Source organism: Capricornis sumatraensis, chromosome 14 (genome assembly GCF_032405125.1).
Source record: "Capricornis sumatraensis isolate serow.1 chromosome 14, serow.2, whole genome shotgun sequence".
Classification (NCBI taxonomy): domain Eukaryota; kingdom Metazoa; phylum Chordata; class Mammalia; order Artiodactyla; family Bovidae; genus Capricornis; species Capricornis sumatraensis.
This window is the reverse complement of record NC_091082.1, coordinates 31757611-31771057: the sequence shown is the minus strand read 5'-3', so window position 1 is coordinate 31771057 and position 13447 is coordinate 31757611. Positions and strand designations below refer to the sequence as shown.

The window sequence follows — 13447 nt, the reverse complement described above, 5'->3', positions numbered from 1 at the left end:
TGTTCAATAAAATACTGGAACACTTGATAACTTATAAGAAAATCAAATTGAATTTCTACCTCAAATCACCATCAAAAATCAACTCTAAAAAACTAAATAAATAAACTTTAGATGCAGAAACGTAAGTGAAAAAGGCAAAACTTCAATAGTTTTAGAAAAAGAATAGTAGGAGAATTTTTTATAACTTTGGAATAGAGTATATTTCTTAAGACACAAAAAGGGCAAATTCCCCCCCCAAAGGTTAATTACTTTGAATATCATAAAATTTTAAATGTCTATTTTTCAGAAGATACCATAAAAAAGATTTAAAAAATAAATCACAAAGCAGAATTTTGCATCTCTTATAATTGACCAAATAGATCCAACCTAAAGAACTCCCCACCAATAGGGAAAACTTGGGCATGAAACATAAAAAATAATTTCATAGACAAAAAGAACACAAGGAACCAATAACTATAAAGAAAAAATATTTAGCTTCCAGATTTCAATGGAATTCCTAGAAATGCAAATTAAAACTGCAAAGAGATACCACCTAATTCATTTTAAAGATACTTGCAGAATTAAAAATATAAGAAAAGCCAGATGAGGAGGACTGGTAACAAATCTAATTGATGAGGACATGAGGCAATGAACCCTTACTCTGGTGAGGTATACACTGGTACAATTTTGGGAACCGATTAGCCATTTCCTTATCAAAATTAACATGCAGATACCCAATGACTCAGTAATTCTACTCCTAAGCTCATGCTCTAAAGAATTAAAGATATGTAGACAAATGTTCTTAGGACATTTTTCCTATTAGAAAAAAACCTGCAAAATGACATGAGTTAATGGAGAAGAGCATAAAGAGCACTGTAGCAAAGTCATACAGTGGAAACTACCCCACAGTGAAAAAACTCAACTACAGCTTCCAGCCACAAGCCACAGATGAATCTTACAGCGTTGAAAAGAACAAGCAGCCACAGAAGAATATTGCGTAATGACATTTCATAAACTTGAAGCAAAACGTCACCATATATTATCTAGGAGCGCATCCATACATAAAAAGGAGAGTAGCGGGAACCAGGAGAAAAAGAAATTCAGGACCCTGGTTTCTCTGAGGGGCAGGACATCATGAAGGTACTTGAAATAAATCCATTCATGTTATATTTCCTAACTTGGGTATCGCTCTACAGGTGTTTGTTTCAGTATTGTCTTTTATAGCTTATAAATACTTGATGTGGGGCTTCCCTGATAGCTCAGTTGGTAAAGAATCCGCCCGCAAGGCAGGAAGGAGACCCTGGTTCCATTTCTGGGTTGGGAAGACCCACTGGAGAAGGGATAGGCTGCCCACTCCAGTATTCTTGGGCTTCCCTTGTGGCTCAGCTGGTAAAGAATCAGCCTGCAATGCTGGAGACCTGGGTTCAATCCCTGGGTTGGGAAGATCCCCTGGAGAAGGGAAAGGCTACCCACTCCAGTATTCAGGCCTGGAGAATTCCATGCACTGTGTAGTCCATGGGGTCACAAAGAGTCAGACATGACTGAGCGACTTTCATTTCCATACTTTATGTAGATTCCTCACATATCAAATATTTAATTATATGATATTGTCAGTAGTCACTATATCTCATAATGGAATGAAACCCAGCTGGAGAAATTTCTTCTTCTAAGGAAACTATTACTTCAGTTATAAAGAGAAGAAAAAAAAAAAAACTTCTGTTGGACTGTCCAGGTTTTAAGTCATTTCTTTCTCACACCTGAAAATACGTTCGGACTTTTTAGACATCAATCTTTCATAAATCCTTATGATAATTAAGAAGCCCTACTGCTCTACAGTCGCTCTCAAAAAATAAAATGACACCACATAGGGTGAATAGGGAAAGCTAGTTAAAGAAACTAACAATGAAAGTTAATCAAATTCATGACACTGCATCCCCGTCCCTACGGCTCTGTTAAGGAATCTCCTTTACTTTCTCTGAGCTTGGTCTCCTCATTTGTAAAGTGTACTGATACCTGCCTCGTAAACTTACTGAGATAATTAACTGAAATACTGTAGTCAATGAATGATTGCTTCAGGCTTTCAAAACTGTAGAACCTGGAGTGATGGGTTTCGGTTCAGACACTTTGCTAATAAAAGCACACCATGAGGGTACAGGGAGCATTGCGAGACTCTCCAATTTCCACATGCTGAGAATTCTCGGGTCGTTACAAAGGGAGCGCCCATGGCAAGTGTCTAAGCCTCTAGGACGCCCGGCTAGCACAGGACAAGACCTTGAAAAGCCATGCAACTGGATGGCCCTGCAAGGGTCCCACAGGCTGAAAGGAAGCCCAGGCTTGAGGTGCATGTCTGGCCAGAGGTCAAATCTCATACCTCCTGATGCAGTCTCAGTCTCAGACCTCAGGGGCCACAGAGTCAGCAGGAAAAGCCTCAGCATCCGTATCATTCAACCCAGAGATCCAGGCAGGAACGTCTCCACTAATGAACGCCCTTTGCCTGGCAATTCTGAATAGAAGTCCATCCTACTTGAACAAAAGGAGACAAACCCTAAAGACTGGCCCTCTGTATCCTCTCTATATTTTTATTACTTATTCTGGTTTTAATGCTTTGATATCTTGGGACTTGGTGACGCTGAAGGAACTCCCCCTTCCAGGGCTAACCAACTGAGAGAGATAGTGAAACACTGGGCTTTCATATGCAAGCCAGCCAATCCAAAGTCCTCATCCAACCACCTCCCCCACTGCGTTTCACACTCTGGCCACCTTCGCCTGCTCTAATCACCAGGGTCAGATACCAGACAACCAAGGACAACCCCTGTGCCCCAGGGCCAATTTTCCCAGAGCCTGCAGAAACCAGAATAAAGAGTCTTGCAGTTTCCTCTGCCCTCTCTGCCTCCTGGCAGACCCCGGTATTTCCCCATGTGGTCCTGTATGGCATGAGCCTCTGGTTTCTAGGCATGTGTGAATATATGTGTGAAAAAAAGACTTCTTTCTTCATGACAGTCTTTTGTGTCTGCATGTCTTGCCATATCTGATGAAAGCAAATCTAAATATCCTTAATGCAGTATTCTATTTCACCCACTCACACTTGACCACTGGCTTGATCCCAAAGTAGACTAGACTTCTCTTAAATATTTCCTTTACCAGTCTCATTATCTACTGTACAACGTGTAGCAAGGTGGAGCACAGGGGAGAGCCTAAATGGAAATGAGTCTTGGCACAGGTCCCCGGAGCCCCAGAACAGAGCACCTGCAATCATGGAGCTTGTTTGAAGAATGCAGTTTGGTCGGCAAAACCAGCTGGTCCATGCCTGGAGCCCTGAGGATCAGGCAATCGTCCTCATAGGTGATGGAGACCAGCACAAGGCGAGGTTCCTGCCGGCCAGTCACCATGTGTCCATCTTCCTTTATCACCAGCCAAAACCTGCCAAGAAACAAACAAGGGCACACTCAGAAAAGCCTTTGCCACCCACTCCAAAGCTCCCCTCTAGCTTTCTATTTCATCAAAACCCTCCCTCTCTGGGACTTCCCTGGTGGTCCAGAGGCTGAGACTTCAAGCTCCTAATGCAAAACACCTGGGTTCGATCCCTAGTCAGGGAACTAGATCCCACACGCTGCAACTAAGAGTTTGCATGCAGTAACTAAAGATCCCAGGTGCCGCAACTAAGACTCGGAGCAACCAAACAAACATTAAAAAAAAGAAAAAGAAAAAAAAAAACTCCCTCTGCCCTGACTCAGGACCCAGCAATTTCTAGACAATATCCAAGTCTAGCCAAATTCTTTTGGTCCAAGAGATGGTGCTACCCCACACCCCAAAAGGGTTTGTTTGGTACAAAGAACCCTGGGGCAGAGCATCTGGCCAACGTATGAAAATCCCCAGTCCCCCAAATCCTGGTGAGGCTGGCGTAGGGATCTCCTCTACTGCTAGAGCTCATACATTGCTCACCTTGGGACTTTGTTTTGGTCAGAGACTTCCCTGATTAAAGCAAAAGGTCTTCCAGGTCTTTCTGCTGTGGAACAAGAGAGGACTGACTAAATGGCTACTGGTGCAGGTGGACTGAAACTCTAGACAAAGGTCTTCAATGTGTGTGACTCCAGTGGATGCAAACCACCCTCTGCTGAGCTTAACTTGCTGGGACATGTGGACCTTGATCAGGAAACCCGTAAATAGCCTTTCTTCTTCATGCACACGTGAAAACTTATACAGCGTTATAAACCAATGCCGCGTCTGTATGTGTGCACTCAATCACTCAGTTGTGTCCAATTCTTTGAGACCCCATGGACCATTTTTAAAAAGAAAGAAAATGTGGTATATCTATATGGCAGAATATTATTTAGCCATAAAAAGAAGGAAATTCTGCAATTTTTAGACAACATGGGTGGCACTTGAGGGTATTAACAGTAAGTGAAGTAAGTCAGACAAAGATAAATACTGTATAATCTCACTTGTAAGTGAAATCTAATAAGCTGGGAATTGCTGGAAACAGAAAGTAGGGCACCTCCCTGGTGGTCCAGTGACTAAGACTCCACATTCCCCAGGTGAGAGGCCCAGGTTTGCTCACTGGTGGGGGAACCAGATCCCACATGCCGCAACTAAGACCTGGTGCAGCCAAATAAGCAAACATTTTACAAAGAAAGTAACAGAGAGCAGACTGGTGGTTGCCATGGGGTGAGGGTGGGGGAAATAAGTGACTGCCTTCAGGCGGTCAAAGGGTACAAACTTTGAGCTCTAAGGGGAAAAAAAATGTCTGTAATGTACATTATGACATCTCAAGTTAATAATACTGTATTTACACTTGAAAATTGTTAAGAGAGAAAATCTCAAATGCTCTCACGATAACAACAGTGACAAAATGGAAATTATGTGTGAAGGATGTGTTCATTAGCCTTATTATGGGAATCATTTCACAATATATGTGTGTATCTAATGATCACATTGTACACCTGAAACTTACTCAATGTTATATTTCAGTTATCTCAGTAAAGCTGGAGAAAAAAAAAATGACTTACGCAATTCACGTGTTAGATAAGAACTCATCTTCTAGACAGTCCCCACCCTCCACCCCACCCCCCGTTCTGGGCTCAGCTTTCACACTCAGTGTATCACATCCAGGGAGAGAGTGGGGTGCAGAGTGAGCTGAAGAATGGAATGTTAGGCTGGTTATGCTCTTATCTATAGTAATGCATATAGTGACATTTTGGGTTATACCACACATATGACTTGATTCCTAAGTGTGCCGCCCCTAGGGAAAATGAGTTTCAGCGTCACTGTTTTAGACAGAACAAGAGCAGTGGGTGAGGAACTCTGCAGACTCGGATGAGTGAAAGCTGAAGCCTCCCACACGTGAGCAGGAAAAAAAGACAGCCCCTGCTGGAATGAGGGAGACATTTCAAAATATGCCTAGAGCCAGATGGAATGGTGAGATAACCTGATGAGCCAGGTCTCTGGCAGGGAGTCTCCTCTCTGGAAGCTCCCCTTCAGACAGCCCATTCCTGTCCAAGTGCTGGGTAACTTGCCTCCAAGCCAGCAGACACGGGCTGGGTCCTGAGCCCAGCTCCCTGGCATGCGTGCTGGTGCGCGGGTACCACAGTGGCCGTGGCAGTGGTGATAGAGCAAAGGCATTTTGGGAACTGCTGTGGCTACTCTCCCGGGAGCTGAGGATGCTGGGCGGTACTAGGTCCCCGACCCTCTGAGGGGGCCTCCTTTTTTTTCCCAGGCATCTCTGGCTTTCAGGGTTCCCTAGCCCTTCACCTGCGGGGTAAGAGTGGGTTCTGCGACCCAGGGCTTTCCTGCCTACCTTGTCATAGCCCTGTGATGCTGGGAAAGATTGAGGGCAGGAGGAGAAGGGGGCGACAGAGGCTGAAATGATTGGATGGCATCACTGACTCAATGGACATGAGTTTGCGCTAACTCCGGGGGATGGTGAAAGACAGGGACGCCTGGAGTGCTACAGTCCGTGGGGTTGCAAACAGTCGGGGACCATTTAGCAGCTGAACAACAAACATTCCCTCAGGGCTGGGCCCTGTTCCTTATTTCCAGCTTCATCCTTGGGCACAGAGTCCTGGGTGGCCCTGCTCTAATGAACCCCACCAAAGCCTGCACCTGAACTTCCAACATGGCCCGTCCTGCTCTGAAACGAGCCTCCCTCTGAGAGCCCCACACGACCAGGCTTATCCAGACAGGAGTCACACACCCCTACGGATCATTATTTCTAAAAGTTAGCCCTGGGCCAAGTCTTTTCACCTCCCATCTTTCTCCCCACTTGAAACCCTGCACTCTGGTTCTCAAGCCTCACCCCTAGCTTATTGTATAATGACCTGAGTGTTAATCCCTGGGAGGAGGCAGAAGTGGTGGCTGGAAGTTCTGTGCTAACCTGCAATGGCGGGGGCAAGAGGCAGCTTGCAAGCAGCCTGACCTTGGGGCGGGACGATCACAACGGAGGATGCAAAGAGCCATTGGCAACACACACCAGCCACCCCCGTTACCCTGTAACCGGAATGATGTTATTTTTCACCTCCTGCACACAAATAATGCCCAGGAGTGAATAATGACCTCTGCTCTGCCAGACGGGAAAGAAAGGATCTGTCTGCAGTGTGGATTTGATCATGACCTACTTTTCCTCACCTGCAACCCTGAAAGCCAGCACCTCCGTTTTACACAGAAAACACTAGTGTGTGGCATGAAGAGCATTGCAGAGCCCAGAACTAAGTCTCCAAAGGAACAGCGATGCCCTGAACGACCCACAGCAGTGTTCAGGGGAGCAGAGCGCAAGACAGATGGAAAGTGTCATTTCTAAACAGACAGACTGGCCTGGGAAGGGGGAAGGACTTAGCCAGCAAAGGGAGGAAAACAGGAGCCCCACCACAGAGAGCTGGAGGGTAAAGGAAGGAGGGAAGGACACTTGGGATAATAAACTTAGGGGACTCAGGTCTCCAAGAGGGAATAGTCTGTGCAGAAGAAATGAGGGCTGGCTTCCTAAAGGGCTGGGGTGGATTTATCAATGGGTGAGACATACGGTCAAGGAGGACAGCCCAGAATCTGTGCCAAACAGCCAACGTCAGCACTTTGCTGGACAGTCTTGAAACCAGCTCAAAGCTCAGGGCACTCAGGCCCAGCGCTCACAGACACGTTAAAGGCTTTGACTAGAACAGCTCTAGAAATTGAAGGCTCAGAGTGTTAGGACCAAACTGAAGCCAGGACAGGGTCTAAGGGGCAGGCTAGGCCTGAGAAAAGGTGAGGCACTGGGAACTCCCGCAGGCAGTGTAGCTAGACCAATCAGAAAAATCCCCGTAGACCCCCGCCTGCGCCAGACCCGAGCCAATCCAGATAGGGATGCGAGGTTTAAAAGTCCCTCGTGCGTGCGCGCACACGCGCGCGTACGGTTTAACCAATCAGCTATGCTGTTACAGAAACAAAGAACCGTCTGTATAAAAGTATATGTGATTCAGAGCTCGGGGCTCTTGTCGGATTCCACTGTGCTGGATAAGACCTGGGCCCTAACTCGAGCTAGCAATAAACCCCTTTATGCTTTTGCATTGCTATGGACGTCTTATTCTCTCAGTTTTGGGGACTCGGACTCTGGGCATAACAAGAGCAATTAGAGAGGAAGTGCTCAGCATCGGAGAACAGTTCCAAAGACACGGGTTCGAAATGGAAATTAATCAAAGCGGCCTTTTCCTGCCTTCTAGACTCTTCGGAGTTTCACGATGGAAATCTCAAGTTGGGAGAGTAAGAGCGTTATAGCAGAGTTCTTTCCAGTTTGTTTTCCAGTTTCAGTTATCGCTTAATAAATAAAATATAGATAGACAGGGACTTGGAGATCATCAAATTGAACCTCTTTAGCCAATGAAAAACAGGCTCGGAAGAGGTTAAGTGACTTCTCTGGAGGTCTCCTGAGACTTGCTGTGATCCCTGCCCTTGTAAATTACATACTGGCTTCACAGCAAGGGCATGAGTGTTGCCCTCAGAGATATCAGTTCAAATCCCTTCAGCATATAGTGGTCTTGTTGTTGTAGGAGATAGATGGGCTCCAGGTTAGATAGTTACAACTGGCCTCCTGTTTACGTTTCACAGGGGCCCAAAGAAGTGGGCTTCAGGCTGGATACTTAGAACTGTTAGCATTTTCTGAGACAAGAGATAGGTGGGCTCCTTCTCACTAAGAGGGCTGCCTACACCCTTTCTCTCCACATTGCTAATAATAAACTTTGTATCAGCATTTACAATTTCTGCCTCTGTGATAAATGCGTTTTTCACTGGGGTCAAAGATCCAGGGGAAAAATAGCTTCTAGCCTCTAGCCCTTGCTGGCCTGGTGCCTAAGATTCCTGATTCTCATCCAGGCTACCCAGGTTCAATTCCTGGGCAGGGAATTAAGATCTCACTTCACCGCCGCCACACCGAGATCACTGTAATCTCGGGTCAGATACTCATCCTTTCTGATACCATTTCCTTATTTGCAAAGTGGACACAATATCTAGCCCACAAGATTGCTATGAGGCTTAAATTATATTATCTGTTGAAAGGCCTTTGTTCAGTGTCTGCTGAGTATGAACCATCAAATAAAAGTATTCCATCGCTTTTCCCTGCCTCACCCCAGTCTCCACACCACACTATCCCATCTCAAGCATATATTGTTCAAAACAAGAGAACGCTCATACAGTTCCATCTATTTTCGGACGTCCACAGAGGCAGAAAAGCAAAGGAAAAATATTCTCTTTCCATGGAAGCCAGAGTCACAGCAAAGTAGTGGCAACATGCAGTGGGAAACAATAGTTCTTCCTGAGGAAAAGTGGACACACAGGCAAGCACTGACTCTCTGTGAAACAGCATCAGTGCTTCAAGTGAAGAAGAAGGGAGCACAACTGCCTTTTCTCTGGATGTGCAGCATGAGAACGTATGTCTTCACTCTGGCTCAAGTCTTCCCAGCAGTCAGGAGGCTTTTCTAATCCTTCACACTTGAATCAGCTCAGATTCTTCTTAATGGTACCAGAGAAACCCTCTAATCATAGCGTCAGAATCACCTAGGAAGACTTTAACACCTGAGAAATGGAGTATTTCCTGCCATATCAGCAAATAAGGATGTCAACCGGCGTGCTTAGTCACTTCAGTCGTGTCCAACTCTTTGTGACCCTATGGACTGTAGCGCACCAAGCTCCTCTGTCCATGGGATTCTCCAGCCAAGAATATTAGAGTGGGTTGTCTTCCCTTTTCTAGAGGATCTTCCCAACCCAGGAATGGAACCCATATTTCTTACATCCCCTGTATTGGCAGGCGGGTTCTTTATCAGTCAGCAGCAATTTCAGCCCTCCATTGTGAGCTGGTGAGCCCTGAGGGAACTTAGGAAGAATACCTGCCATGCAGCTACTCCCTTTGTGAGCCCTGAGGAACTCAGGGTGTGAAAATAGGATGCTGGCCCCAGATAGGTGTGGTGCATATCAGAGGAATGATTTCAGTGAGCTCAGACTCTTGCATCTTCCCATAATAGAAAAGCGCTAAATTCCTTAACTTGGGATATCTAGTTTTTTTTAAGTTACAAAAAACTTTTGACAATCAGACTGACTACCTGCCCTTTGTTGCAAAACTCCTCTATAACCTGGCTCCTCTCTTCTGCCTCTTCAGACCAGTTCTCTCAAGGTCACTTGAGATGTTATCTCCCGGGTTTGAAGTCCTAAAAATTCCCGCCAAACAGAACTCAACTTAGAACTCAACACAGTTCTCAACTTGTAGGTTGTGACTATTTTTTAAGTCGACGCACCCCACACAAGCTTGTTTCACTCCTATTCCATAGGCCTCGGATGGAAAACTCAGGATATTTCAGTCTTAAAAAACTTTCCAGGGACTTCCCTGGTGGTACAGTGGATAGGAATCCACCTCCCAATGCAGGGGCCAAGGGTTCGTTCCATCTTCGTCCAGGAAGATTCCACAGGGTTCAGAGCCACTGAAGTCCATGTGCCACAACTGCTGAGCCTGCACACCCAGAGCCTGTGCTCCTCAAGAGAAGACACTGCAAGCAGAACCCTACGTACAGCAAGGAAAAGCAGCCCCGCTCACCATCACTAGAGAAGGTGCGTGCAGGAATGAAGACCGAGCACAACCAAAAATAAGTAACTCTCCAGGATTAGAAATCTGGGGTGAAAGGGATGGAAAATTCCCTGTGAGCTTCACACAACACTTTTCTAAAACAACCTGAAGTTTTACCATGCCATGGGAGCCCACATTTCTTTAAGGGGAGAGCAATTTTCAGCGAAGAGAATACATGTGTCCCGGGAATGAACTCAGGACAGCAGACACCCTCCGCTAGAAGGCTCCCGCAACGACCAATCTGCAAACCTCCCTCCTCTAGACATAGGACCACAGCTAATCTATCCCAGCCAGACAGCAAAGCATCTTCATCCTAAGGAAGCAAAAAAGGAGGTTCCGTTCTTCCTTGATGACTCTTTCTAGGGTCTGGAATCGTTCCCTGTCTCAACTACCAATTGGCACACGCCAGGCATCTGGCCGTCTACCTCTACAAGGATTAAACCATGTGTTGCTGCAGCTGCTGACTTTCAGCACCTCCTGAAAGGAGTTCAGGGTGGAGAGAGAAAATGAAGCACTCTGTGCTCTGGGAAAAACTGAGAAGACAGGTCCTCAGATGGTTAGACGTTTCCAGGAGCCAATTTTGTGAGCCCAATTTTTGTATCTCCTCATATTTGGAAAAGCACTAAAATCCTTGAAGGTGATGACTGTTCCTCATGACTAGCAAAGCTTCACGAGACTGGTAGAAATCTTCTGGAAAAACATGTGCTTGATTGCATGTATTCCCCCTTCCCCAAATCACAGGCATACTGGCCTTTCCCCCCTGCCTCTTTGGGACAGTTTCTCAGAGCCATCTGAGGTTCTGGCTCCGGGGCGGCAGTCCTCATTTTGCCCCAAGCAAAACTTAACATTCACGTTGTGCATGTTTTTTTAAGTTGACACCTGCCAAGATGGCCTTCCCCGTATGTAGCTGCACCATTCTGTGTCCATGAGTATGTCTGTGGGCTCACCTCTGACAGGAGAAAAACGACAGGGCACCTTTTTTGAGGGAGGAGGATGAAATTCTGATGTGTCAGGTCCTATGTAGGTAAGGACTTAACCTAAAGTTCTTCACTGAGGATCACTCTGCCTCTGGGGGAGGGGACACACCATTCCTTTACTGGCAGGTATTACACGCATGGTCCCCCTGCCATATCCCCTCCCCAACAGAAGACTGCCCTCTGCTCATTACGTATTACAGCGGGTCAGGACCCCAACCTCCAGCATGTCTCAGGAACCTTCCCCGGGTATTAGAAATGGTGAGGGACCAGCCCCAGCAAGGCCAAAGCCAGTGTGCTTGAACAAGACTTGGTTTCAGCATTGCTCCCATCTACCCACTAGTGCCAAGAACATTTTACTTTTCTACTATTGCGTTCATATGAAGAATCAGAAAATTTAGAACAGCAGCCTTGGAGATAAGCAATCAGACCCCATGTTTTTATAGAGCCTCTCCTCCAGGGAGGGACAGAGATTTTGCAAGCAAGCAGGACCCTGTGGGGCTTTCCCAGGACAGTCCCTCCCCTATCTCTGCTCTAGGTTCTCTCTGAAGTACCTTCTTGTTGTTCACTGGCTAAGTCCAGACTCTTTGCAAACCCACGGACTACAGCACACCTAAATAACAGTATTTGATACATATTTGCCAGGCTGTTTTATAGATATGAAAACCCTCACCAAATGGAAGATGGTAACTACTAGATGACCATGAGTACACAGCTCCAAGCCTCCTGGAGCCTAAGGAATGATAACACTAACTCCTGTGACACCCCCATGTTACTTCACTGTAAGCCAGTCAAGAAAATTGTGCAGGATCTTATTTCTGATCCTGCAATACCCCCTCACTTGGCTTTAAAAATGCTTTGTCAAGGGACTTCCCTGGTGGTTCAGTGGCTGGGACTCTACGATCCCAGTGCAGGGCCGGGGTTTGATCTCTGGTCCGGGAGCTGGATCCCATGTGCTGCAGCTAGTAGTTCACAGGTCACAACCAGAGATCCCACTGCAGACCAACAAATGAATAAAGATTTTAAAAAAGTTTGTCAAAACCTTTCCAGGAGAGGTTTGGGGGAGGCATGCGACACCAGTCTCCTTGCATGGTCCTGCAATAAAGATTTCTCTCCTCCAAACTCCAGCCTTGTGAGTTGTTTGGCTTCACTGAGCCCTCCAGGCACAAAAACTTGCAGCTAACAGCTTGCCTCCACTACCTTTCCAAATCTGAACCAGACACCAACTTGACCCTTCTATCTAAAAGATCAGAGACAGCCCAGGAAACTCAAGCGGCAAACCTCCTTTCCTGGGACAAGCCCCAGCTCCCCCAACCCACCCCCTCCCCGGCAGGTCCCGCGCTGTTCCCGCGCCCGGCGCTACCTGTCCCGCAGGTGGCCGCTGCGCAGCCCCAGGGCCGTGCACTCGGCCGCGTCCACCGACACCCCCTTGCAGGACTTGACCGGGTAGATCCACAGCTCGCTCACCGTGCCCACCTGCTGCAGCCGCCGGCGCCGATCGGGCCGCGCGCGGCGCCAGGCGACGGCCCCCAGAGCCACTGCGGCCAGTCCCAGGGCGGCCACCCCGAGCCAGCGGGGCCCGGGCGGCGCGGGGAGGCCCAGGCGGGCCAGAGCCGAGGAGCCGGCGGCGCCCATGACCCAGCGATCGCGGGCGAGGGCCTGAGCGCACACGGGGCAGCGTCTGGAGTGAGGAGGGCGCCTGGCGCTCAGGGCTCCGGGCGAGAGGGCGGAGCCAGGGTCGGTCCGCTCACGCTCCCTGGCACCCTTTCCGCGCGCCGAGGCGGCGGGACTGGCTGTGCGCAAGGAGGGGACGCCTAACTGAGGGGCCGAGGATCCGGCGGTAACCGAGGGGCATGAGACAGAGAGCGGGCCGGGATGTTCAGACCCCGCTGGGATCGGGAAACCGAAGCCGCAGGCCTGGCTGGCCGTTCTCTCTCTGAGCGGTCACTTTCGCTTTATTGCTCCCTCTTCCTGGTGGCCGGCGACGCAACCCCTCACCCGCCCACACTCCACTGCCTCTTGGCTTCCTGCACGGCCCACTTAACTGCGTGACTGGAGCCCAGCGAACAGGGAAAGCGGACGTCGAAGGGACCACTTTAAACGTTTAGCAGCTCCTACTGGCAAATGGCTCTGAGAACTGCAGAACTTTGGGCCCATAACCCGCTCCGTGGAAACGTCTATGCTGTGGATAAACTCCACCATGGCTTCTTGCTGCATCAGGCTAAGCCCCGAGGATGACCCCAGCCTCTCCTTCAAATGCCTACCTGAGAAAACTCACTGTTGCCAGGAGCTTTCAGTGTTTTGTTCCTGCCAACATCTGAGGACTGGCCCCTCGATCCTCACCTCCCTTCCTTGTTACTGACCTTTGCTCTTGGCCTCCTTAATCAATAGAAACCAGTAAGAAGCAGAGGGGAGGCAA

General features: G+C 47.9%; 1 protein-coding gene across 1 annotated transcript in view; it reads right to left on the bottom strand.

Annotated features, from left to right (window-relative positions):
- Positions 1-12663, bottom strand: part of MTARC2 (mitochondrial amidoxime reducing component 2) — a 37584-nt gene extending 24921 nt beyond the window's left edge. Inside the window, exons 1-2 of the mRNA XM_068986055.1 lie at positions 12392-12663; positions 3226-3399 (exon numbers count right to left, since the gene is read on the bottom strand). Coding sequence (XP_068842156.1) covers positions 3226-3399; positions 12392-12663 — 446 coding nt within the window. The remainder of the gene's footprint in view (positions 1-3225; positions 3400-12391) is intronic.
- Between the last annotated feature and the right edge of the window lie 784 nt (positions 12664-13447).